Source organism: Phalacrocorax carbo, chromosome 8 (genome assembly GCF_963921805.1).
Source record: "Phalacrocorax carbo chromosome 8, bPhaCar2.1, whole genome shotgun sequence".
Taxonomy (NCBI): Eukaryota; Metazoa; Chordata; class Aves; order Suliformes; family Phalacrocoracidae; genus Phalacrocorax; species Phalacrocorax carbo.
Genome location: NC_087520.1, coordinates 28,083,032 through 28,108,310, shown reverse-complemented (window position 1 = coordinate 28,108,310; position 25,279 = coordinate 28,083,032). Strand labels below are relative to the sequence as shown.

General features: G+C 35.9%; 1 protein-coding gene across 8 annotated transcripts in view; it reads right to left on the bottom strand.

The window, feature by feature from the left end:
• The window catches only part of RPGRIP1L (RPGRIP1 like), an 84,495-nt gene that overhangs the window by 46,106 nt on the left and 13,110 nt on the right, over positions 1-25,279 (bottom strand). For 4 of the 8 annotated variants that reach the window (XM_064459376.1, XM_064459378.1, XM_064459377.1 and 1 more), the window contains 6 exons: positions 24,703-24,802; positions 21,827-21,970; positions 13,646-13,751; positions 9,808-9,954; positions 8,490-8,563; positions 4,321-4,460 (listed from right to left, as the gene is read on the bottom strand). In XM_064459376.1, coding sequence (XP_064315446.1) covers positions 4,321-4,460; positions 8,490-8,563; positions 9,808-9,954; positions 13,646-13,751; positions 21,827-21,970; positions 24,703-24,802 — 711 coding nt within the window. The other 4 variants (XR_010374247.1, XM_064459379.1, XR_010374248.1 and 1 more) reach the window with 4 other exon arrangements.

Here is a 25,279-nt window from a genome sequence, read left to right as displayed (position 1 = left end):
AGTGTTTGTAATTCCCCTCTGCACTCATGGGAGTTGGTAGGTAAAACATTGCATACTTAGCTGCAAATATGTTCTACTGCTTTCAACAAAATAGTCCACAATATCTTTTTAATGCTGGAATCTTTTCTGATGACCCTCAGGGCATGATGCACAACTTAGCTATTTTTACAGAATAGCTTTTTAGTATGGAGGCTTGAACTCAGCAGGAAACAGATGGCACGGATGCTAGACCCAAGGGTTTTGAAATGTTTCAAAAATTGACATCAGGTTAGTTTTAATTTTGCAGAGTTTATATATCAAATGACATCTTCACTGAAAATGAATCATCTGTAATGCCATTGCTCCTATACACAGTAGCCTGACTCACAGATGTGTTGGGACTCCACAAGAGTCACTTTCAATTCAAACACATAATCACCAGTAAGGTTTTAATTCTCTGCAGTTATGATTAAAATTTAATGCATTTGTGCAATTGAGAAAAAAATATAATTAGAAACACTAAGGGCTAAAAATTAGAACGCAAATAAAAAAAAATTAAAATAAGCCTTGTGAATGGGCAGAGAAGACAGGCCTTCATAAGAGATAGTGAAACATTTATCAGCAACTGAGTCTTCTGGACTCTTGCAAATAATACACTTGAGAGACCTGTACCTATTGGGAGGTCTCCCACAGGAAAAAAGGAACCCTCATGCTAATGTTGTTTCATTTCCCTACAATATGAACTGAGATCTGAACCAGCACTTTTTCCACGGATAAGGAGACAAGATATCCCTCTACTTCTATCTCATTGCCATGAATTTTCTGACAAGAGCAGTATTCTCAGTCCACTTTTCCTAACATGAACCCCAGTGAAGTTTTTGTACACATTTTTAATATTCATTCACAGTTGCTGCTTAAAAAGTTAACTTCAAAACTGGAAATGATATATAGAAAGGAAACCATTTTTTTCAATTTGAGTCCATTTCAACAGCTTGTTGAAGCAAAATGGGCCAATCTGTCAATAGCACAGCTCGGTTGTCCTTAGCACTGCCCACGTTGCCTCTTCAGATTCTCAACAGGTGCTGTTTCTATGATCCCAACCAAAGATAAAAATGCAACACATGCAGGGAAAGAGGCAGGAGGAAAGGCAATATTTCTGTAATAGCCTTTAGGGAACAGAAGTGACAGGAGGGTCCTGCCATTCAGTTTTCCCATATAACTACACATTTTCATTAGAAGCCACTCAAACTCTCTGTTGGCTGTTTCCACTTATAATACTATCAGCACTGATTAGAGCAAGCTTGGATTGGGGTTTGGTGCTGCATGCTGGCTGCTGCTTAGCTTGCTTCCCCTAATTTAACCCAAAAGTTGCAACTGAAGGGGAAAGAAGAGGGGGAGAGGAGAATCTCACACCATTGGTGATCACATCCCACAAGAACACATCTTCACAACAATATAACGGTTTTCAGTAGCAAGGCTATGATAGTAACAGCACAAGAAAGAGGGAAAAACACCACCCTGGAGGCTTTGGAAAACACTGCCACAACAGCTTGTGTGAAAGGCTACAGAACCACAAGTGGAAGCACACTACAGAGTTGCAGATAGCCCTCTGTGTTGATAAGTGCCTTATAAGACACCTAAGGGAATGTGCAGTAATACTCTTCTCAGCTGCAGTCTAAGTACATTTTGTGCCAATATATGCAATCCCATTCAAAATCAGAATTTGAATAAACTTGCATGTGTCTTCCACATTAAATATTCATACATATTTGCAAAACATGAAAATAATTAGAATCTTCAACATAAGCCTCCACGCCTCCACATTTGTTCACTTCCTACATAAATTCACAGAAAGAGTTCTTATAGATCAACCAGTACCAACCAGGTAGCAGGGGAGAAGAAAAGAAACTGTCTTTCCCTGTAAATAAGAAGTACATGCTGCCAAAACAAGTGAGACCTGTTTTGTCTACTATCCCATAATCTACCTACCACCAGGTAAAAGAGCATCTATCACCCCCCTCTTCCTTGCCAAACCCTCTATTTATCTAGGTTCAATTTAGGGCAACAGGATTGCCTTCTTTAGTTAGCCCATGGAATAAAATTGGAACTGTATTTATGCTGAATTTTTTGGCAGTTTTATGGATAGAGAAACCATATTAGGGGAGTGAAATTTATTTTTTACTCATATTTCACATCAGCTTTTACTGACATAGAATAATTATTTGCCCATTAAGACAACTCTAAAAAGACTTCAGTTAGTAAAGAGTGTACTCTGTATAAAACAGTACCATAACTATGAACAACAAATGCAGCAAGACATGATATTACATTAATGAAAAATAAAAATTATTTAGACATAAATATTACCAAGTAAAGACATATAGTATGTGAATTTGAGATAAGTGACACCAATCCTTGCTATAGTAATTGTTTCAACTTAGATTTTGTATTAGCTTATCTCAGCCTTTTGAGGCTTGCATAAAACACTGTCAGGAAGATAAAACGTACACGAACCAATGAGGTATTGTAATTTATGGCTGAGACACTGGGAGATATCGAAAAGACAAGAATAAATGACTAACGGAAACAGAGCAGGTGGAAGTGTGATAAAACATCCTGAAATACCATATTAAAAAAAAAAAACAAAAGGGGGGGCAAACAGTGAATGTGAAATAAGTTATTCTGCTTTCTGTCTAAATATATTTCTTGTAAGTATTACAAAACAGATTATGACATTATGAAGTTATGGACAGAAAAATCCAAATTACGTGATCACTCTAAAAGAGAAATATTGAAGGAGGACACAGAAAAAGGCAAGATGACATTAGTCTCCTGTAGCATTAAGAATTTTCAAGACTTCATTTATTTTAACATCTATCTTAGTCCCGGAAAAGAACTTTTGAAAAAAGATTCCTATGCCAAGCATGGTAGACAAGGGTAGACAAGAGGCTATTTCTACACTAGTTCCAAGCTGTAGGTTAAGACAAACAGTACTTCAGTTCTCCTGCTGAACAGGGATGTGCAAAGGCAGATACTCTGAAGTATGTGATTAAAGAAACTTATACTGCCTAAGTTTTGTAACCAATTCCTAGATATGTAGGCCTTGAAGGGTATTACAACATCTACTCAAGCTGCAGCAAGTTCAATTCAATAGAAATTTAAAGTGTAGTAACCTGGTGATCCAGTTTAAAAGTACAAGCAGCCCATCTGGGGAAGGGGTTGTAAAGACTTGCCACTTAAATATAATGCCTATAGGAAATCTAGAAGATGGAGGGTGTTGCCTCATTTTCCACATTCAACTTAACCAAATAACTGTATGGCCTATAACATTTTCATGCTCTTAATATCACTTTAAATTTTGCATTGCATAATCCAACTGTCATTAACAACTGTCTTTAACTGTCAATATAACTTCATATTATTGTAGCTTAAGGCATCTTATTTTAGTATCAGTTAAGGCTAATTTTGCAAACACTTGCTGTGGTCAAATAATACGTCTAAATATTTAATCAAGTATTTTAAGTCAGTAGAGCTACTCAGAATCTTAATGGTAAGTACGTACTGAACTCAAGCAATAATCATAAGGAGAATTATTCACAACAAGTTGGCCCTCTTCATTCCATTAAATTGTTCACAGAAATACACCTGTTAAAAATACACATTTTAATAATCGACTCTAAAAATACTTAGTTTACTTTCTGCGGTCTTGTTTTGTAAACTTTATGTTGCCACAGTACTGAGGTAGAAAGCGAAAAGATTTCAAGGTGTTAAAGATTCACTGAGAAGTTGTCCTACAGCATGGGAAAAAAACCACATATTAATTACCTGTTTGGTAGATTAGAAGAAAACTGTATTATTGTAAATGTACGTAGCTATAAATAAAAATTAGTATATACTGAAAATATTAAAAGATTCTGCATTCAAAGTTGAAAGACAACCATCTTTAAGGGCCTATATAGGCTTCATGTAATTTTGTACAGTAAATAAAATTAGAATAGTGACTTATAATTTGAGACCGACTGTCAGATGGTTGTCTTTTCCATAAGAATTTTCAGTGTAGAGAAGAGGAGAAATACAGAATAAAGAGTAAATAATAACCCCAACAGATGAAGAATGAAGGCAGCTGGAGTTACATGATCCTCATTCACCACATACCTGTATTGGGCCAATTTTTGTACTTAACAGCTAGTCGTAACTTAAGCGTATTGTTCAAAGGTACACTTAAAAGGCAGCTCTGAAATCACCAACAACAGAAACTACACTTCTCTGGGCAATGTACCTGAACTCCAACACAGGACAATCTCACATCATGAGAAAGCGATAGTTATTTCAGAAATATACCTCTTTCTACTTTGATCTTGTCAAGGATTTCATTTTTGTCTGCTAAATCAGATTGGATAGCAGTCTCTAGTTTAGCGATTTGCAGTTTCAGTTGCTGTTCCTTTAATATCCATTGCTGTTCATGGGTCATACTGAAGACACTGCAATAAAACATGTGGCATGTGAAAAACTTTTAGAAATCAGCTTCAACAAAAAATAATATTAAAAGATTTTAGTGGCAAAGAGACCACTGTCATCATGTCTAAGGAATTAAGTAAACATATGCTGGTCTGCTGCTGTTAAAACCAAGGCGCCTTTCTCAGGCTGCGGTTAAAAAACATGAAAGAGTTTGTGGGATGAGCAAAGGAACTGGCCTTAATTTAGAGCTCCAAATTCAGAAAAGTTGGCAGCATGCAACATTTGTGGGAGTAGAAGAGGAGCTCAGATGCACATCCCAAAGTAATCCACAACTCCAAACTTTAGCAACTGACAACTGACAAAACCATTCTTTCCGCATACAAAACCTCTTAATGGAGGGAACTGCGATCACCAACCTGATTTCTTTTAAATCTGTGAAACATGCAAAGCCTAAAGTCAGTTGCCCATTCAAAGAAATGTTAACCACAAAGTGACAACAGTTTTCTCATACTGTAAAACAACAATTCTGATACTGATTAAGAAGCACATATAAAGTAATCTTTCTCCTACTTTAAGAAATAAAAAACAGAAGTGGGCAAAGAAATTAGAATAACTGTTTGGCCTGTAACACATTATTTACTTGTAAACTACCAATCTATGTGCAATAAGGATTGTATGGACACAGAATCAGAACTGCTGAAACCAAAACAAAATGCATAACTCGTATTGAAATAAAATGAAATACATTATATGATTTACAGTATAATTCCCAGTCGGCAAAAGACAAAGCAATGCAATGTGCTTCATATAATTTAGACGGTGAGTACTACGATCTTCATATTACTGTTATTCAGTACTTATATTCTTATTGATGGGAAAAATGTGCTTCATCTTAACCAATCATAAATCAATTTATTCATTTTAGTGTTCTGTGAAAATTCAGAAATTGTAGGGATTTTTTAAACAAAAGAGTCTGTTCCGCAACTCCTCACTTCAGTGAAGCTCACCAGTTAAAAAAGTTGTTTTTTTACATATATATGTGTGTGTGTGTGTGTGTGTGTATATATATATTTTTTTAAAATCTTCTGACATCTATCAACCTGTCTCTCCCAGAGATCTAGGTAACAAAAGCCTCAACCAGAAAAACATAGCAGAGAAGAAAGAAATGTTGCAGAAGGAAAGCCGACACAGGTTTGGAGACTGTACATGCTAACTGAAAGAGAACTGCTGGTTTTGATGACTATGACTACATAAAGTGGTTCTGAGTACATACAAGTGCATTTATATCTAATATATTTGAAGAATGACTTTAAGATTAAAGAAAAAATATAGCATAAATTGTAGACTCTAAAGTATATGGCAAGAGTTTATATTCTTGATTTGTGATCTTCATAAAAACAGTTCTATTGCTCTGTATTTTGTCTTCTCATACTATATCTCACCAATTTATACAGTTCTCTAGGCATATACCATCTTGTAGTGTGATAGAGTGTCTTTTACAGCATGCATGAACTTAAGTTCCAAGTAATATACTTCTAAGTCCTATAGTAATATATACTTCACTCTGCTATAATTTTGAAGACAATATGCAATGAATATAATGCACAAAACCCACAATCATTTCCACAATACTGCACAGGTATAGAAGAGACTGTGTTCTACAATCGCTTAGATTTACCACTCTTCAAAGTTTGATTGGTTTCCATAAGGAAAGAATAAATCTTAGCAACAAAAGATATCAAATACCCTTAGTTTTCACACTTCCTGGAAGCGTTTTCAAGTTTTAATGACCATGATATCTAGTTATATGTGCATTCGTTATCTTTAGCTACAATTACTTCACATAAAGATGTAGCTACACATTATTCCACTTTTTAATCTGTGCTGAAAGAAAAGACTGTGCTGGCAGAAAAATCGTTAATAGTTACAATGATAGTAATTCAGATTTTAGACGTTTAAGTGAATAACAATTTCGAAGAGGTTTTATCCATGCCTATATAATGCTAATGTTTATGTCAGTTTGAATTGAGTCCACTGCTGTTGCTTTCTTCCTTTGAATTTTAAGATTACTTTTACTTGATTTCATGTGGCATTTCTTTCACATTTACTGCATTTCACTGGAGTTGGAGCCATCTGGGTAACTATAAATGGTCAACCACATCTGGCACTACTTCCTTTGGAGGGAGTTTAAGCATTGCTAGATTTGCATTACAAGGTCATATGAAAACAATTCCTCCAAACCTTTTATCCAAACGAATTGTTTTCTTGGGTACTGACTGAATAATAAGAGTCAACAGACAAATTCATACTTGTTCTTTGTAAACTTTTCAGATCCAGTTCTGCAGTCTTGCCTTTGGCAAAATTCCCATCAACTTCTAACGAATTTCCAAAAAGATAACATTAGCAAAGAATGGGTTTATGTCTCTTTTCCTCCCTTAAAAAAAGAAGGAAATATTAATTATCTGGCACCTGTGGACACTGGCCTATTCACTGCTAGCAGCAGGTAAACTGTAGTAAAGTTGCATTGTTCAAATGGGCAACAGAAGTCGGCTATTAAACAGTGATAATAATGAAATGATCTGTTTCTCTAATTTCTTGTTACCTATGTAGTAACATGGAATGATAAAACATGAATCAAAGTTTAAATGGGAGTATATGAAAGGAGTATTTTAGGAAAAAGAAAAGCCATATTGTAGATTACTGGGTTAAGAGAAAACAATGTTAAAATTTATCTAGTTAAACATCATCTTAAGTTATCCCACTATGATTTAAATAGAACAGAAAATTTCAAGCCAAGATTGAAAGTTGATTTGATAGTGATTTATTCCCCTGCATAATGATAGAGTAGGAAAAAATCATAATCAGAAATATTTATTACATAATCAGACTTTGGACGAATCTACAATGAACTTAAGCAAAAGACAACTGACCAACTGCCCCTGTACAAAACTCTAAATATTGTGATTATACAACTGTTACACCTCATATGTAAAAAATGTTCTAAGCTATTTGTATTTGCAAGTACAAAAAGCATAATAAATATTGTACAAATACAGTAAAAAACAATTTATACCAGTCACGTTATGTTTACTCATTGGAATTTTTTTTTACAGACATCACACTGATAAACCATACAAACTTTAAGAGAATAATTTTGATATGAGAAAAGTTTTCAAGCATTTTACCTACTTTTGAGGCAATTATTAGCTCTAGGAAATTTCTCTTATTTTCTAACCCTCTTCAGTGTAAAAGACCGCATGGTTTCACAATAAAGGAGAAGTTCATTTGGAGGTCATTTCTTCCTTTAATATGCTTGTGTCAATTGACTATAATGACTACTTTTCTGTACCAGAGAATTTCTGAATCATAACTGGCAATGTATTTTCATTTTCATTGTAAGCATTCCTAATACAATTTATACAACTTATTATGTATAGGAACCTTTGTAAAAACTTACATGAGCCTCTATAAAAACTTCAGGCAGAACCAGTACAAATGAAATGGTAGCTATTACCAAAACAAACCAACCACCCCTCAAAAATAAACATCAGAGAAGCTGTCAAATATCAGACTCTAGGTCCACTGAGAAGTGCTGGAAGAACTTGTACAAAAAGTTCAAACACCACTTTTCCCAAAGTAAAATAAAATAAACCCAATGGAATATATGACTAGCTAGGTGTATTCTTCTTTCGACATCAACCCTACAAAAAGTTATATTAGAAATTAAAATCAGAACTTTTTGTGTTGATGTTCAAAATAAAGTGACGTCTACTTATTTTTAATTAGATTTTTTTAAAAAGAAGTAATCTACTATTTTAAGAGTATTGGAACAAGTATGGAAGCTGCTCTGCTTCAACAGAACAGATGAAGTACAGACAGAACACCACAAAAGCTTCCATATACACTTACTGATATGAAGAACTGTAGCATGAATATGTCTACATATGAGCACAAACATAGAACACACATATGGACATTCAAGCACACAGTATATGAAGACCTGTTAAACAGGACAGGAATCAAGTTTTTTATATACAGAAACTGTAATTTACCTCTTATACAGCTTATCATAGTTTTCCCTCAAGAGTTCCTTCTCTTTTTCTAGATCATTTATTCTTTCCTGTAACTAAAATGAAGGAAGTTTCAAGCAATGCACAGCACAAAAGGAAATTACAATGACAATTAGTTAATAATTTGTAGGCATTGTCAAGCTTTTATTTGTTCTTTTTATACAACAGTCTTTTAGAAGCTTCAAAATAACACTTTTTTTCAACACATGGATTTACATTTGGCCCAGTCTTTTTCATGCTGTTCATACGAAGCTGAGACTAACATGTTGCAGCTGAACAACAGTATCTAATCACATTCTGCCTTTGGGGGGGGGGGGAGAAGAAAAAAACAAAACACCAACCCCCCCAAACCCCTGTAGCATTAAAAATTGTTATTTCTGTTTTGGTAAGTGAGTATTAGTATTAGCTAGTTAATGGCTCCTGTAGATATTTTTTTATTGACGTATAGAAATGACAAGTCCTTGCTTTCAAAATGCTCACTAAAGCAGGATATGGTTTTAAAGATATGTAACGCTTTAACCCAGAAGATACACCCTACATGCATTACAATAGTTTAAAAGTTTGGAGGAAATATCTATGAGGTAATCTTATGCACAGAATAACACACAGAATCATACATGTTGGAAAAGACCTTTAAGATCATCAAGTCCAACTGTAAAGCAAACTTGTTAAACTTGGTTCATGTAAAATATATTCCAAATGGGCAAATCAGCTGGTAAAACTAAAGTTGCTACAAAATATAAGAAAAAAACCAAGTATGTTTGTAGACTCTTACTCCTCATATATTAAAGAGAATGAGGAATAAACCACTTGATTTTTAGCCCTATATCTGTGTGACTGCTAGTGATGATACTTGCCTCTGAGAATCGCTAGACAAAGAAACAGAAGTGACTGATTTGAACTGCTGAGTAAGATGTAATACTACACCATAATTAAACCAAGTTGAAATAATACTAAAAAACTAGCAATATGTGATCAATAAATCATTATGATTTTTTTCTGTTTAACAAACCACTTGTTTAGTATCAGAGTTGACATGAAATCCTATGCTTTAACCTCAAATATTGTCCAAACGGTAGTGCAGTGATTACGTGGCATGGGTTCATGATTCTATGAAATGCAAGTAGCAACCACAGGATTTTCTTTCTAATGGGACAGAAGTATATATATTACCAGGTCAGCCTTCTAAATGTGTCTGAAAGGTCTATTCACACCTCTGCAATCAAACTCTGCATTAACTTTTCCCTTATCTATGTGTACTACCTAAAGTGGATTCTACCTCTGCTGAATACAATCTCACCTCCTCTGTCCTTCGGTTTGAAATAGTCACTGATTGCAATTCTTTTTCAAGACGGAGGCACTTTAACCGTTCCTCTTTAAGCTGTAGATTCAGTTCATCACCTTTTGCTATTAAAGCATCATGGCTCATCTTCAAGTTCCTTTGGTTCTATGAAAAGGAAGGAAGGAAAATGGAGAGAAAAAATAAATTAAACACACTTAGTAGAATGTTACAGCACTCTGCGTATTCAACCAGTGGTCTCTCACGGCGGTATTTCATATATATTCTCAAGGCGGTCAACAGGAGACACTCTTGAACTAAGTAACTGAAAGCAACTTTCATTATGCATGGCCAAGAGAAGGTGGCATTCTTGTTGCTCTCAAGAACATTAAACCCTCGGTTCAGTCATGATGAAAATGACCAAGAAATACATCTGTTAAGCAATTAAGATTTTGCTGTGGGTATAGTGGTTAGACATGCTGACCAAAAACACCGCAGTAGCAAGCAAAAATGAATGTTGACCACAGTTATGTTAATCACAGAAGTTGCCACAGCTCTGTTAACCCTTAATTGTAGATATGTAATTGTTTCATAGTCCTAATGCACTCAGTCCTATTTCCCTGCTAGCAGTCATTTAACAAGAGACTTATGATTTATTTTAGATCTGAAATTAGTTCAATAGATTATATTAAGGCACATTTAACCAACTTTAATATTAAATGGCGGATGCTGATAGAACCTCTATTTCCAGATTATTAGTTAATATTATACTCCCTACATTCCACAATGATTTAATAAAGCCTCATTCATTAAGAATTTCAATGTAAATCAAAATTAAAGTATGACTTGAAACCAAACAGCCCAAAAGCCAATCTCCTGTTTAATAACATTATTATTTCAAAATTTATGTAAAATACATGTATGAGTATAGACAATGTTTAATGACTGTAGCCAGAAAAAAGTTAGCTTCATGTTTCCCATAAAATATTCCTACAAAGCAGTTAAACGGAGAAGCTGAATGTGTATCCTGTACAAATTGTTTAGGTTCACATGCAGTCTGAATATCCTAGAAACAAGCAAAAAACCCACAGAAAATCCAGTCACCAACCTGATCATCAGCCTCTCATATCTCATTTCCCCATAAAGAAAATATCATGGAGAATAAATAATATTAGCAGTCTTATTCAGAGAGATAATGAAGCATATTAGTCATCAATTTTTAAGTCCCTCTTCAATGATCCTCTTGCTCTGTCCTGTGAATTGTATTCCAGTAACTTCAAAGAAAAGACACCTTAAAAACTTTTTTCACACTCTTTTCATTTCTCTCCAAATTTATTTCCTTTCTCCCCAAAATCAGAATCCTTACAGTCTCTAACACTTCCAACTGTCCAAGTGAACTCATCTTTTCTTCCCTATCTCCCAGCTTCGATTTTTTCCTGAGGTTCTTTCCCATTTCAATAAGTCCTGTCACTTCAACCCATGATATATGAAGGAAAAAGAAAAACAAAACACCTTGGCAAAGCTGCCTTTCATAGACCATTTCACCCTTATCTCTGTCTTTAATTTCCAGAACAGTTGAAAACAAATTCAACAGTCTTATTTATTCTACTGAACCATCTCATTAAAAGCACTAAAAGTATCCTCCTGAAATATCTCCTTGCTTCAAATTCTAATCCTTCAGTGTCTCTGCTGCTCTACTGACCATTTTGGATTAACTTTCCCCGTTAACTTTAAGGGGACAATGACTTTGCCCTTATTTCCCAACCCCGCCCAAGTGCCTTCTGTACCTTGATATCCTTCTATACCTGAGTGTTCTGTCAGCACTTCCCCCCATGCCTGAACCGTTTTCTATCCTGCTCTCCCTGGAGTATCATAAGACTCGGGTCACGGCAAGAATTGGGATCATTTCTAGTCTGGAATTTTATTTCTTTGGGAAACATGCGTTGATATTGTTGTCAATTAGAAATAACTCATTTAATGAAAATGGATATATACCTCCTAGATATATTGCACAAATGAACACAAACTCCCCTCAATTACAGTTGTGAATTGTTGTACTGATTGTTCCAGAGAACAAATAACCCTCTACAGTATTTTAAATTGTAATTGCACAGATTAGCATATGTCATATTAAATGAAATCCTGAATGTTAAGTCTGTGATTAAAGCAAATAAATACACCAATGAGATCAAATGCATAATCCAAACAGTTTCAGGTTCCTTCATTCTTTGAAGCAGATTGCACAATTCCTTCATCCAATTAAAATTAATCATCAACAAAAAACTGTCCTGTAAATGTTTCGTAGCAAGCTCAACTTCAATATCGTTAGATGAAGGATTAGACTCTTATCATTCTGTGGTTTCACATTTTGGGCTGACTCATGTTCGAAGATGAACATGGAGGAATTCTATTGGTGTCATTTGGTAGGAGCTGAAAGTAAATGATAATGAACTCAACAGTCATAAAAATAACCAAGATAAAGAAGCATCAACAGAGCAGGGGGGTTTTGTTTTTAAGTAAGTACTTTATATGCTATGTAAACTAGAAATTTTGGATTTCAGTTATTCACATTTAGTAGACACATTTCAAACATTCAAATGATTGAAAATCGAAAACCATCATATCCATTATCTTGTAAGAAAAAAAAACAAAAGAGAAAAAACCCACACTCATCCTTTAAAAAAATGCAGCTTTCTCTGTGAATATTAGAAACAATGTCTTCAAATACCAGTTTGAATCCTAGGCATGTGTTTCTATTCGGCTTCTGCCAAGATAGAGGCGTAAGTACTTGACATTTGCTGTATATTACCAAAAAGTCACATATGATTTAAAATGGAACAGTTTATTGCTTTCTATTTAAGAACACAAAAAGCCATGTGAAATCTGTCTGCCCTGAAATTTACATTCTACATAGTTCACCCTGTGAAAAATTAGATTTGAGCTACTAACAGAAGAGCTGCTTTGGCAGAGAAGATATAGGTATTATACTGACAAAGGGAGGGAAGCAAAGCAAAGCAAAACATAGAAGCAGAAAAAGACAGGAAAAAAGGAACGGAGCAACAAAAAAAAAATCTAATGGCACAAGTGTTCTTTAGCATGCTAAAATAACAAGAAGCAGCCAGCAGTAAGTGTTTACAAGGATATCTAGTGCTTTCACCTCATAAGGCTGGAATACTTTATTAAGCTCTATTGCATGTATGATTCTTACTCACAGGAACTGTCCTGTTTCTAAGATATTATCCTACTACCACTGTCTGTATACACATGAAGTTCTCCAAATATGCATGGGAAGCAGAAAAATTATATATAACTAAAACCTATATGGAATCTACCATACAGTTGCATGTTCTGGTGATATTTTCATAAACATGCTCTTTTTATAAAGAAAATCTATTACTTAGAGTAGCCCTCAAATAATTTCCATGAACTTACAAACATAAGTTAAGTCAGAACTCTAAACAGTCAAACCTCCCCAGCTTTATCAAAGACTGATAAACTGAGTGATGGGTCTGGTACCCCTTCTTTAGTAAATCAATACACTTAGGTCAAAGCTGTCTTTTTAAATGATCAGGAGTCTCTTTAGATAGCCAGACAATGCAGTTCATTCTCCACAGTCTGCCTGGGATGCCTTTGTAGACAAAATCTTTAAGACCTGCTACACCCTTCTGAAAAAAAACCCAAAACATCTTAAGACTAAACAACCCTACATACCTGGAGCAGCTTGGGTGCAATGTATTATGTGGTTCATTTTCATGTACTCAGCATTGACTCAGAATCAAGAACTGTGTATATTTGTTTTCTATTTACGCATGCTTATGTGACAAGAGTAAAGGAATGTTACTGACAAAATTGCAATTACCTCTTGAAGCTGGAGAAATTTTCGTTCCATTGCTGAAAGAGCATTGCTTTTCTCAACCAGCTGTTTATGGACCTTGATCATTTCCACATTGTCCCGAATGTTTAGCCTTCAAAATTGTATTGTAAAGAAATGCATCATGAGCTCAAAGATACATAATGAATTATCTTATTATTTTTGTCTTGAAAAGTTGAAATCCTTTGCAAGTCAGCTTTCTACAACAGATTTGGGAGAAGATTTAGAGTGTAATACCCAAATTAATTTCTTCTTCTATAATCCAGATTACAGAATTTAGGTAAATAAACATTCTACCGCATGAAGACATAGCAGCTGCAGTCAATACATGTACATCTTTGTTTATTGTATCAAACCATATATGACAGGAAGAGAAAACAATCCTATACCTAAGGAGATTATTTGTTTTCCATTCACTTGTTTTCCACCCTCCAAAGTATTAGATTACTATTTTATGGAGTTTCCTCTCACAGTTTAAACCTATCAAATACTACCAAGAAAAAGTGACGTAGCAATTTCTACAGTAACACCTTAAGGCTGGCATTCAAACAAGTTGCAGGTATGTCTTAACTACACAAAAAATCACTTATTATCCATGTAGATGTGCTATAATGTCACAATTCAATTTGAGAACATACTGTTTAATAGAAAGAATGTACAAAATCATTCAAAATTTAAATAAATATTTACTTCTGAAGTTTTCCCTTACTTCAAACAGTGAAACTAAACCCCATTATTTTCACACCTTCTTCAAGTATTGGAAGAGAAACCAATTAATAAAAAAAATATGCTAAAATCAGAATAAATCTTTAGCATTTGAAAAGGTAATTTCTCTTCCAGTATTTATCTATTTTAGACCTACTGGGGGAATTGTCACAATGACATGCTGCAGCAAGAAAATGGACTACAAAGCTTACACATCTGTAAAACAGCTGAGTTCATAAAATATTTTCCTTTTATTCTGTAAAATACCAAAGCCTACTGTGTTTTGGCATTGCCCAGTTAATTGTCCTTACACGGAAGATAAACACACTCACAAACCTGAGATCTTCTGCAAGGAACAGCTTTAACACAATGCTAAAACTATCATGTCTCTAAAACATGTTATCTACATAAATTAAAGTGAGTATAGACAGCAGCACTGTCTCATGCTAGCTATTTAAAAGCTAATGTAGTGGCACATTTTTATTAATCTTGTTCCACACATCAAACAAAAGGCTCTGATGCCTTCAAAGGCCTTTTCTTTTTCTCCACACCCCGCCCCCCCTCTTTTTTAAGCAGGGAGCTTTTTGTTTCTTTTTTTTCTTTTTAAGTAGAAAAAGGAGCAGATGATAGTGAAATTTATGATGTACAGATGTAAACCCCATGGCTCCTGACAATCAACATTAACTATTTTTTCAACAGTGAATGAAATAACATTTGATTTAAACAGGTTTGGGGTACTGATATTATGAAGTAAATTATTCAAATTCAGAAGTGAAAAGTCACTTTTTATTAGGATAATTTCAGTCCTTACAATTTTAGAAGTATTTATCTCATGAAGTTTCTAGCTGTAGAAAGCATATGCCATTGATTTCTTACTAGTGCATTGCATCAATCACAATCTCAGCTCTCATTATGGGCTAGAGCAACAAAATTATTTCTATACAGTACTTCTACAATATTTTATTTAAATAAATTATATAAATATTTTATTTAAATAAATAAAATACATCTAAGAAACATCCAGTGCATCTAGGTACATGACAAGGAGCTTGCTGTTGAAGAACAAAATAATTTCAAATTTCATGGGCAATGCAAAGTTCATTTACGTACATTCTGTTGGGAAAATTCATTTGTTATAAATGAAGTCAGGAAACAGTAGAATAGAATAGAAATTGATTAACTAGATAGCCCAGCTATACTGATATAACTAAAAAATAGGGGTTATATACAGATTTGATATAAAAGTCAATGCTACCTTTCACTTACACAGATAATACTCTGCTCAAAGAATAACAAAATAACATCTAAGAACAAAGCTGTGCTAAGACAGGTCACTCAATATTTTCTCTATTGCTAGAAAAGCTAGAAATGCTGCCACAGAACCTGAAGACATGGAAGTAGACCTGGAGCAAGTTAGAAAAAGAAAAGGGACTAATATCCCTTTGGAGGCAGCAACCTGAATTAATGGGCATACTGATTTAGCTCTAGCACGCCTTCTGCCACAAGAGTAGAAATAAGGAACACGAACTCTATCCTTCCACTCTAAACCTCATCCTAAAGATGGATTAAAAAGTCTGAAATTGGAAAGTAAGTTAGGAGAAAGTGACTCTAAAAAACTAAGAATTATGTTTGGGGTGCCTGAAGTGCACCAAAGAGACAATTTCTTTTCCAGACATCATCTCATTTGGATTAAAAGCATACAGAGTGGGGTCCCAATAACAGGCTGGGGACCAGCTGTGTGGGAATGGAGGATTGATAGCAACCTACACCAGACAGAAATGATTAAAGAAAGGATCTTGACCTGCACTGTACAAATTTATGCCAGTAAATCCCAGATGGCTAAGCTAATTAAATTGAGGTCTAATTAAACCACATCCCTTGCATCTTGTCTTTACTTCCATATAAGCGGGACATGGATACAATACTGAGACCACTCTTAGAGAGTCCTGACTAGTGTATCAACTAGACCTGTGGCTCACAAACTTTCCCCATTCAAATTTAGAACAGGAAAAACAACACGTAAAAAAAATATCACCACCATATTTCTCAGGATCACTCTGTCTGGGCAAAATAAACAACAGGTATCTATGCTATTAGTTCTCAATGACAAATGCATCAATGGCCAAGATATACACATAGTCTTCCAAGCAGACAAGTAAAGAATAGAACATCAATAGGCGGGACCCTTTTCATTTTACAATGCTTAGGAACTAACAGGATTATATGCTGACATACATGTTCTTTCCTTTACCTCATATTCCCATAGGAAGTCAAATATAAAGGGGCAGGGAAAAAAAAAACCCTCAACAACATTTACCTTCTAGTAGCACATTTATGCTGCAATTGATAGCATATTTGCAATAAGCAAAACATTAACACTGCATCAATAGCTCTAGCATCTAAGTTATTAACATCATTTAAATACCAACATAAAATTCTGTATTTGTTTTCCTGGCTAAAGAGCTATCTACAAATAAAAAAAAGTCAAGATCTTTAGTGTAACAGGTTAAAAATAAAAAATCAGATATGGAAATGCAAATATAAGGAATTTTTTTTTTTAATAGACATGGTTTAGCAAATTCATATACATGCTGTAGTCTCTCAAAACCCTTTAGATAATGTATTGTGAGTAACATGTTCCACATTTTAATCTAGGTCTGCAATGCTATAATACAAACACAGAAGTCATGAATGCATCAGGTATAATGCTCCTGTCAAAAAATCCACACTTTTAATAGGTCTAATTCCAAAGTCATGTTGCAGCAAAAAATGCCAAAGGAATCAAAAACTGACTGGCAAATAAGCTTTTTCGCTTATAAAAAAAAACAACCCCAAAACCAAAACCCAAACAAAAAACCAACAACAAAACACAGCACAAAACCCACCAAAAACATGTGCAAAACCCAAGTCCCTCTCTCAAAAATGCATTTTGGGGTGGCTTAAAAATGTTTTCAGGAAGTACAGTGAGCAATAAAGTTAATCAAAGCTAGCTGCTTGCAAAATGTTATTCTTTAGACGTAATGTTTTAACTTGCTCACTTTGTATCATAGACAACAAACCATCAGGTTACTATGGTTTTGGCCATCTTCAAATTAAAAACAGCAAACTAAACAGAGATAAATTTTAGACTGAACACATTTTTTAGGTACATCAACCCACAGGCCAACCCACAGGGAAGGTGACTCAGGAGAACTACAAGGATGTTGTGAGGTTATGCAGGGAAAAGATTAGGAAGGCGAAGGCCCAGCTGGAACTTAAACTGGCCGCCACCATTAAAGATAACAAAAAATGTTTTTATAAATACATCAGTGAAAAAAGGAGGGCCAGGAAGAACCTCCCTCCTTTGTTGGATGTGGAAGGTAACCTTGCTGCGAAAGACGAGGAGAAGGCTGAGGTACTTAACGCTTTCTTTGCCGCAGTCTTTATAGTAAGACTGGTCATCCTCAGGGTTGTCAGGCCCCTGGGCTGGGAAATGGAGCTAGTATGCAGAATGAAGTCCCAGTTGTTGAAGAGGTGGCAGTCACCGACCTGCTCCTTCGCCTCGATGTTCACAAGTCCATGGGGCCGGATGGGATCCACCCGAGGATACTGAGGGAGCTGGCAGAGGAGCTCACCAAGCCACTCTCCATCATTTATCAGCAGTCCTGGTCAGCTGGGGAGGTCCCAGATGACTGGAAACTAGCAAATGTGACACCCCTCTACAAGAAGGGTTGGAAGGAGGATCCGGGGAACTACAGGCCTGTCAGCCTGACCTCGGTGCCAGGAAAGGTCATGGAGCAGATCATCTTGAATGCCATTACGCAGCACATGCGGGACAACCAGGGGATCGGGCTCAGCCAGCAGGGGCTTATGAAAGGGAGGTCCTGCCTCATTAACCTGGTCTCCTTCTATGATAAGGTCACCCGCTTAGTGGATGAGGGGAAGGCTGTGGACATTGTCTATCTGGACTTTAGTAAGGCCTTTGACACTGTCTCCCACAGCATTCTCCTGGAGAAGCCGGCTGCTCACGGCTTGGACAAGTGCACTTTGTGCTGGGTTAACAACCGGCTGGACGGCTGAGCCCAGAGAGTGGTGGTGAATGGAGCCAAATCCGGTTGGCGGCCAGTCACAAGTGGTGTTCCCCAGGGCTCAGTGTTGGGGCCAGTCCTGTTCAGTATCTTCACTGATGATCTGGATGAGGGGGTTGAGTGCACCCTCAGTAAGTTTGCAGGTGACACCAAGCTGGGCGGAAGTGTCGATCTGCTGGAGGGCAGGAAGGTCCTACAGAGGGACCTGGACAGGCTGGATCGTTGGGCTGGAGCCAACGGTATGAGACTCAACAAGGCCAAGTGCCCAGGGGCTTTGGTCACAACAACGCTATAGGCTTGGGGAGGAGTGGCTGGAGAGCTGCCTGGAGGAAAAGGACCTGGGGGTGTTGGCTGACAGCTTGCTGAACATGAGCCAGCAGTGTGCTCAGGTGGCCAAGAAGGCCACTGGCATCCTGGCTTGTATCAGGAATAGCTTGGCCAGCAGGAGCAGGGAGGTGATCGTGCCCCTGCACTCAGCACTGGTGAGGCCGCACCTCAAGTACTGTGTTCAGTTTTGGGCCCCTCAGGACATGAAAGACATTGAGGTGCTGGAGCATGTCCAAAGAAGGGCAACGAAGCTGGTGAAGGGTCTGGAGAGCAAGTCTTACGAGGAGCGGCTGAGGGAGTTGGGGTTGTTTGTCCTGGAGAAGAGGAGGCTGAGGGGAGACCTTATCACGCTCTACAACTACCTGAAAGGAGGTTGTAGCAAGGCGGGGGTCGGTCTCTTCTCCCTAGTAACAAGCGATAGGACGAGAGGAAATGGCCTCAGGCTGCACCAGGGGATGTTTAGGTTGGATATTAGGAAAAACTTAACCAAAAGGGTTGTCAAATATTGGAACAGGCTGCCCAGGGAGGTGCTTGAGTCTCCATCCCTAGAGGTATTCAAAAGAAGGGCAGATGTGGTGCTTCAGGATATGGTTTAGTGGTGGACTTGGCAGTGATAGGTTAGCGGTTGGACTCAATGATCTTAAGGGTCTTTTCCAACCTTAACGATTCTATGATTCTAAGTTTCTCCCCTAAGTTAGAATTAAGTCAGAATTTTATATTTCTGAAACAATCCCCAAACAATCTCTAATGAAATATTAAAAAAAACTTTGTTTGCAGCCATGTTACAATAACATTATGAAGAGTATACTGCATAGGAACTCATCTGCTATGTAGCTCTTGTGGTGTTACACAGAAACTCTAGTGAAGCTGCAAAGGCAGCTTTAAAAATATACTGGATTTCTTGTACGTATAGGGCTCAGGATAACTAGTATCTCCCTCCCTTACTGCTGATGGATCAATTATTATTAACTGTGGCTGCTTTACTACTTGGAAACAACAGTTATTTCAATCACAAGAATTTCTTAATCATGTAGCAGAGTAAAGAATATTTTCCTAAAAGTTGAAAATAACCTAATTTTGCTAGCATTAGGCTGAGATCAAATAGTACCACAACATAAAGATTGGGGGAAGCATATTTTTTTCATCCTTCTGGTTCAATGCAGTTCCTTAATAATTTCAACAGATCACCTGTCTCTGGGTAGTAACGTAACTGGATGGCAGCCAAGCGTATTCTTACAAATCACAAGAAAAATCTGCCAACTGTACCAAAATTCAAAGACAAACTACGAAGAGGAAATAAGATGACCTTATGAGTCACCCAAATTTCCAATTTTTCCTCCAATATTCCAGTATTGACAGTTACAATATAAGAGTTACACAGAACCTATAAATCTATTTGTGTTATACTAGATAGCAGTTACAAGACTTCCAAGAAAGGAAATCTCCTAAAGATAATATGCATTGGTACCTAAGGTTACAGTTAAACGTGGAGAGAACACTATCCCTCTAAGTTTAGACTCTGATTCATTCAGCATTAAAAAACTCTAACGTGATAACGTGGGGATAACAGCCTTCCAAAAAGTATTCTAGTGGCAAAATTATAGAACTCACACACTTCGGGATATTCACTAGTCAAGATTTTTCAATTTCTTTCCCAGTGTCTTCAGCCAAACACAGTAACTTGTAAATACTTAACTTACCTTTTATCCGTTTTCAAACAAGAAATAGGCTATAAAGGAAATAATTCCAGAACTTCAAACATGAATTCACAGATTGCAACTTAGGTCAAGTATCATGGATTGTATACAAGTAATTCGATAAACATAAATAAATAAATAAGGACCTGCAGTACTTTTAATAGCCTGACTTTATTTAAGGACTTTTTAGCTGAATTCAAAGTATATCTTTACTTTAAAACTCCTTAAAATTTTTACAGCAGTTTGGTAGCTGACAGCAAATTTAGAAGGTATGTTCAGTTTCTGACTGCTGTACTTAAAGAACAGTGTTCATCTATAGACAAATAAAGCACAGAAGTTCTTTGAGATTTGTATCAGATTATTTTCAAATAATGAAAAGATCTTTGAAATATTTTCTGAATCCACTGTAGGCACAGGCTGAGAAATTATTTATTATAACAACTTCTTTAACCCATTTAAACTACAGAAAGGAAATTCTGAATAGGGAAGACTTATGACTTTGTAAATAATTTAATAGCAAACATTATGATGTATTATTTATATAGCGCCACTGATGCACAAAAGAATGCTCACACATAATAATGGGGTCCCTCTCCTGAAAGGCAGTTAAAGAACTGACCACATGTTTCTCATCCAAGTAGAACTTTCATTGAAATCAAATGAGTAAGGAATGCAGGATCATGCTGTATCAGACCCCTAAGATAATTAAAAGTAACAAGGTGAAATTGAAACAGTCAGAAGAGGGAAAATATATGCGAAGTTCTATAATTTTGTATGTATTTTTGCTAAATTAAAAGAATAAAGAAGACAGAGAAAGGAAAGAGATTAAACTAATAGGGGCTTTACTGTGAAATACATTCCACAATAATATTTGGCTTTGTTTCACTGCACAACTATGCCATATTCCTTCAAAAATTTGCTAATCTACCCTTACAGGGCCATTATTTTTCTACTATTTGTAGACTCCAAATTATCAATGAGTATTAATGAACATTAAAGTATCCACTGTGAACTTATATCTAAAATTTTGTAAGAATTATATTGAAGAAACAATAGATGAGGAAAACTTCATGAGTTGAATTTCAGATTAATCTGAATCAGCTGGAAATGAATTCTCTAAAATGGTAGTTACGAACTTCTCTGTTTATTTGTGAAAAGAACCCCCATAATAACCTATTACCATAACAAATTCCTTGCTTAGAATTATCCATGGCTACTTGGTAAAACATTTTATGACTTAGTTTCACCAAAGGGAAAAAAAAATTAAAGTGCATATTTCTTAACCGAACAAGTAATTTTCACAGCTATATATAAACATTATGACATGGCTCTTCTAATGCTTCCAGCACAGAGGTTTCTATTTTTCACAATACCTTTGGCTTGTTGTTTCTTGCTCTTTCAGCCGTAGGACGGATTCTTCAATTTCCTTTTCTTTCCTTCTTAGCTGACTCACAAGTACCTCTCTGGCATGTTCTAGTTCCTCAATGCGCTCCCTCTGGGACTCAGTCACAGTCTCCCTGCAAGTGCAAGCATCTTACGTTCCAAAACTAGGTAAGTATTTAATTAAAAAAAAAATTAAATGAATACTCAAGAGAGCAAAAATTTTAAAAGCGTTCAGGAAAATTTGTATTTCTTAAGGACGTGCATCACAACAGAGGTTTAAGAGTTTGACTTAGTATGAAAATAATTAGAAAGTTACCACACGAAAAGATGTGAATAATACAACAGATTAATTCAAACACATTATCGAAAGCAACACAAACAACATAATACTCTTAAAATAAATGTTTATGTGGACTTGTCCTGGTTTCAGCTGGGATAGAGTTAAATTTCTTCATAGTAGCTAGTATGGGGCTATGTTTTGGAGTTTTGCTCGAAACAGTAGTGATAATGTGGAGATGTTTTAGTTGTTGATGAGTAGCACTTACACTGGTCAAGGACTTTTTCAGCTCCCCGTGCTCTGCCGGGTGCACAAGAAGCTGGGAGGGGACACAGTCAGGACAGCTGACCCAAACTGACCAACGGGATAGCCCATACCATATGACGTTATGCTCAGTATATAAAGCTGGGGAAGAAGGAGGAAGGGGGGACATTGGGAGTGATGGCGTTTGCCTTCCCAAGTAACCATTACGCGTGATGGAGCCCTGCTTTCCTGGAGATGGCTGAACACCTGCCTGGCCATGGGAAGTAGTGAATGAATTCCTTGTTTTGCTTTGCTTTTGCACGCAGCTTTTGCTTTTACTATTAAACTGTCTTTATCTCAAACCATGAGTTACCTCACTTTTACTCTTCCGATTCTCTCCCCTGTCCCACCAGGGGGGAGTGAGCAAGTGGCTGCGTGGTGCTTGGTTGCTGACTGGGACTAAACCACAACAGGGCTCAATAATATTTAGCAGAACCTAGATGAAAAATCTGTTATGGTTTCTTATACTCTATATTAAATGTAGCCTCCTCCTAATCCATTAGTACCAAGTGTTTTCTGAAAAGGAAAACACCATTACTAGCTATCAAAAGAATATGAGATCTTCAATGGATGGAGCCGTGAGAGTAATTTTTAAGCTTTTATTCTGAGTTAGGTAACTTTATGCAAAAAAATAAGATGTGTCTTTAACAGTGGAATTTATACAGTAAATGCAATTAAAAAAAAGGCAGAAAATTAGAGATCAGAGTCCAAATACTTTTTAGAAGGCCACAACTTTGTGATTTTGATTTTCTTGACAAGTTAATCTCATGTATTTTCCAATCACACTTTTTCTAATAAAAATAAGCAACAATTTGTCTACAATTCTTTCCACTCTAAAGCTTTTGATGCGTAAGCTACAGTTCATTACTTCATACACCTATGGCAGACTTAAAAGTACCTTTAATTTTTCGGCCATGTGTTTGCTTTTGTACCCAAATGTACCATTCTGAGCAAATGTGGTTATTATTCCAACCTTTGTGAGAACTAAAAATCTCTGAAGAAAAATGCTATTTGAATGTTTTCTGCATTGTAACACAATGTTTTTGATCAGTCTGAGGAGAAAAGCTATTGTGAACACCAAGATCCATGGCAGCCTTAATGGATAGCTCTTACATTCCTAGTCTTCAAAAGGGATAGATATAGGAAACATAGCCCTTTCTCGGCCCATCACTATAAAATTACTAACGATTTTTTTTCCACTAATAACACTCTATTATAATGTAATTTGGGGTGGGTTTTTTGTGTTTTTTTTTAAACTGTTCAGCAGGGGTTAAATTCAGACAGGATGCTAGCAAGTGTGCTATTTAAACATGGTTAAATAAATTTATTGAAATAATTTTTAGGAATATTTATGTAAAATTATTTCATTTGATCCCGTTATATCTGTGTTTATAAAAATCCAAGCACAAAATATGTAATTGCACATCAACTCATATACTTGTATACTAACCTTGCCCACTTACTGAAAGTTTAGCATTTATGAATATTGCAGTCAATCTGATTTAGGTAAATCATTACGGAAAGGAACACATGTACTGAAAGTAGCTTTTAGAAAACTAGATGTCTAAAAAGCACAATAGGTTCTGATACACTTTGGAGAAGAAAAATGTTCTAATCAGACCTCAATATCTTTAAATTAGATGTTAATTACCTTTTAACCACCCTATATAACACCTCTCTGTTTTCATGCAGTCTCTATATTAAGGATGTTATCAAGAGTTTCCGGAGCTTCAATTTCAGATAAAATGTGCAACTGGATTACAACCAACTTTCAAAAGGCAGAAGTGAATCAAAAGAATTTTACATTACTATCCCATACTGCACTTTTTGCAACTTACCCATAAATTGTGATCACCTCTAGAAATGAAGCTTAAATACATCAGTGTAAGACATTCAATACAGTCAGCACCTGCACAGGTTATCCCACACATTTTAGGAGTTACATTGGTAATAATTTTGCAGCTGAGATTCTTTTGGTTAATTTTGTCCAGTAGTAAGCTGGGAAGCATTGCATCCTAGCAAAAAGAGAGGCTCACCACTGAAGATCAATTTTAACTTCCAGCCAAATTCTCATGTACCTACATTTTGCTTTCTAAATTCCTGATCCTATGTTTTCCTTATTATAAAACACTTCTGCATTACTGCCAGTGCCACTGTTGTCAGATCCAAGAACTTCACTTTACATTTTCTGACGTAAAAACTTCTGAAAAAAGTAATTTTTTTTCCTTCTAGAAAACCACAAGTTTTAACAATTATGACAAAAGTTAAGAAATATTAAAATCATACAAATTTCTTATTTCAGCCCTTGTATCCTCGAGCAGACTCTGTCCATTTCTTGGGAGCACAAGGTTAGGTGATCTTACTTCTAAATCCTGAAATCTCATTCCTGAAAACAAAGGAATGATAAATATTTTTCATGCTGAATGAAAAAGCATTTAACAAAGCAACAATCTCTATACAGTACAAACACTTCCAACTCCTGTATAAATGCCATAAATATTATTTTTACATCAAATTCACATGGAAAGAGATATTCAGATTATCTACAACATAGCTCCTGTAAAATTTGAACTACAGGCAATATGGCATGCACTATTAAAGAGAAGTATTTAAAACGTGAATTGAAACGTTCTTAGGTTTTATGTTTAAAGACAGAGAACAGAGAGAGTGTCTTCAAAGGACATCATCATCAACATTATTAAACAGGAACATGGACTTGTATTCACTTTTCCTCTGATAGGACTTTCTTAACAAAATCACAAGTGTCATTTACTTGGACAAGCAACTACAGGACCATTTTTAGCAGCAGTGCAAATACTTTCCTTATGTTCTTTAGGAGCATACTAAGTCTCTCGTGAAGAAA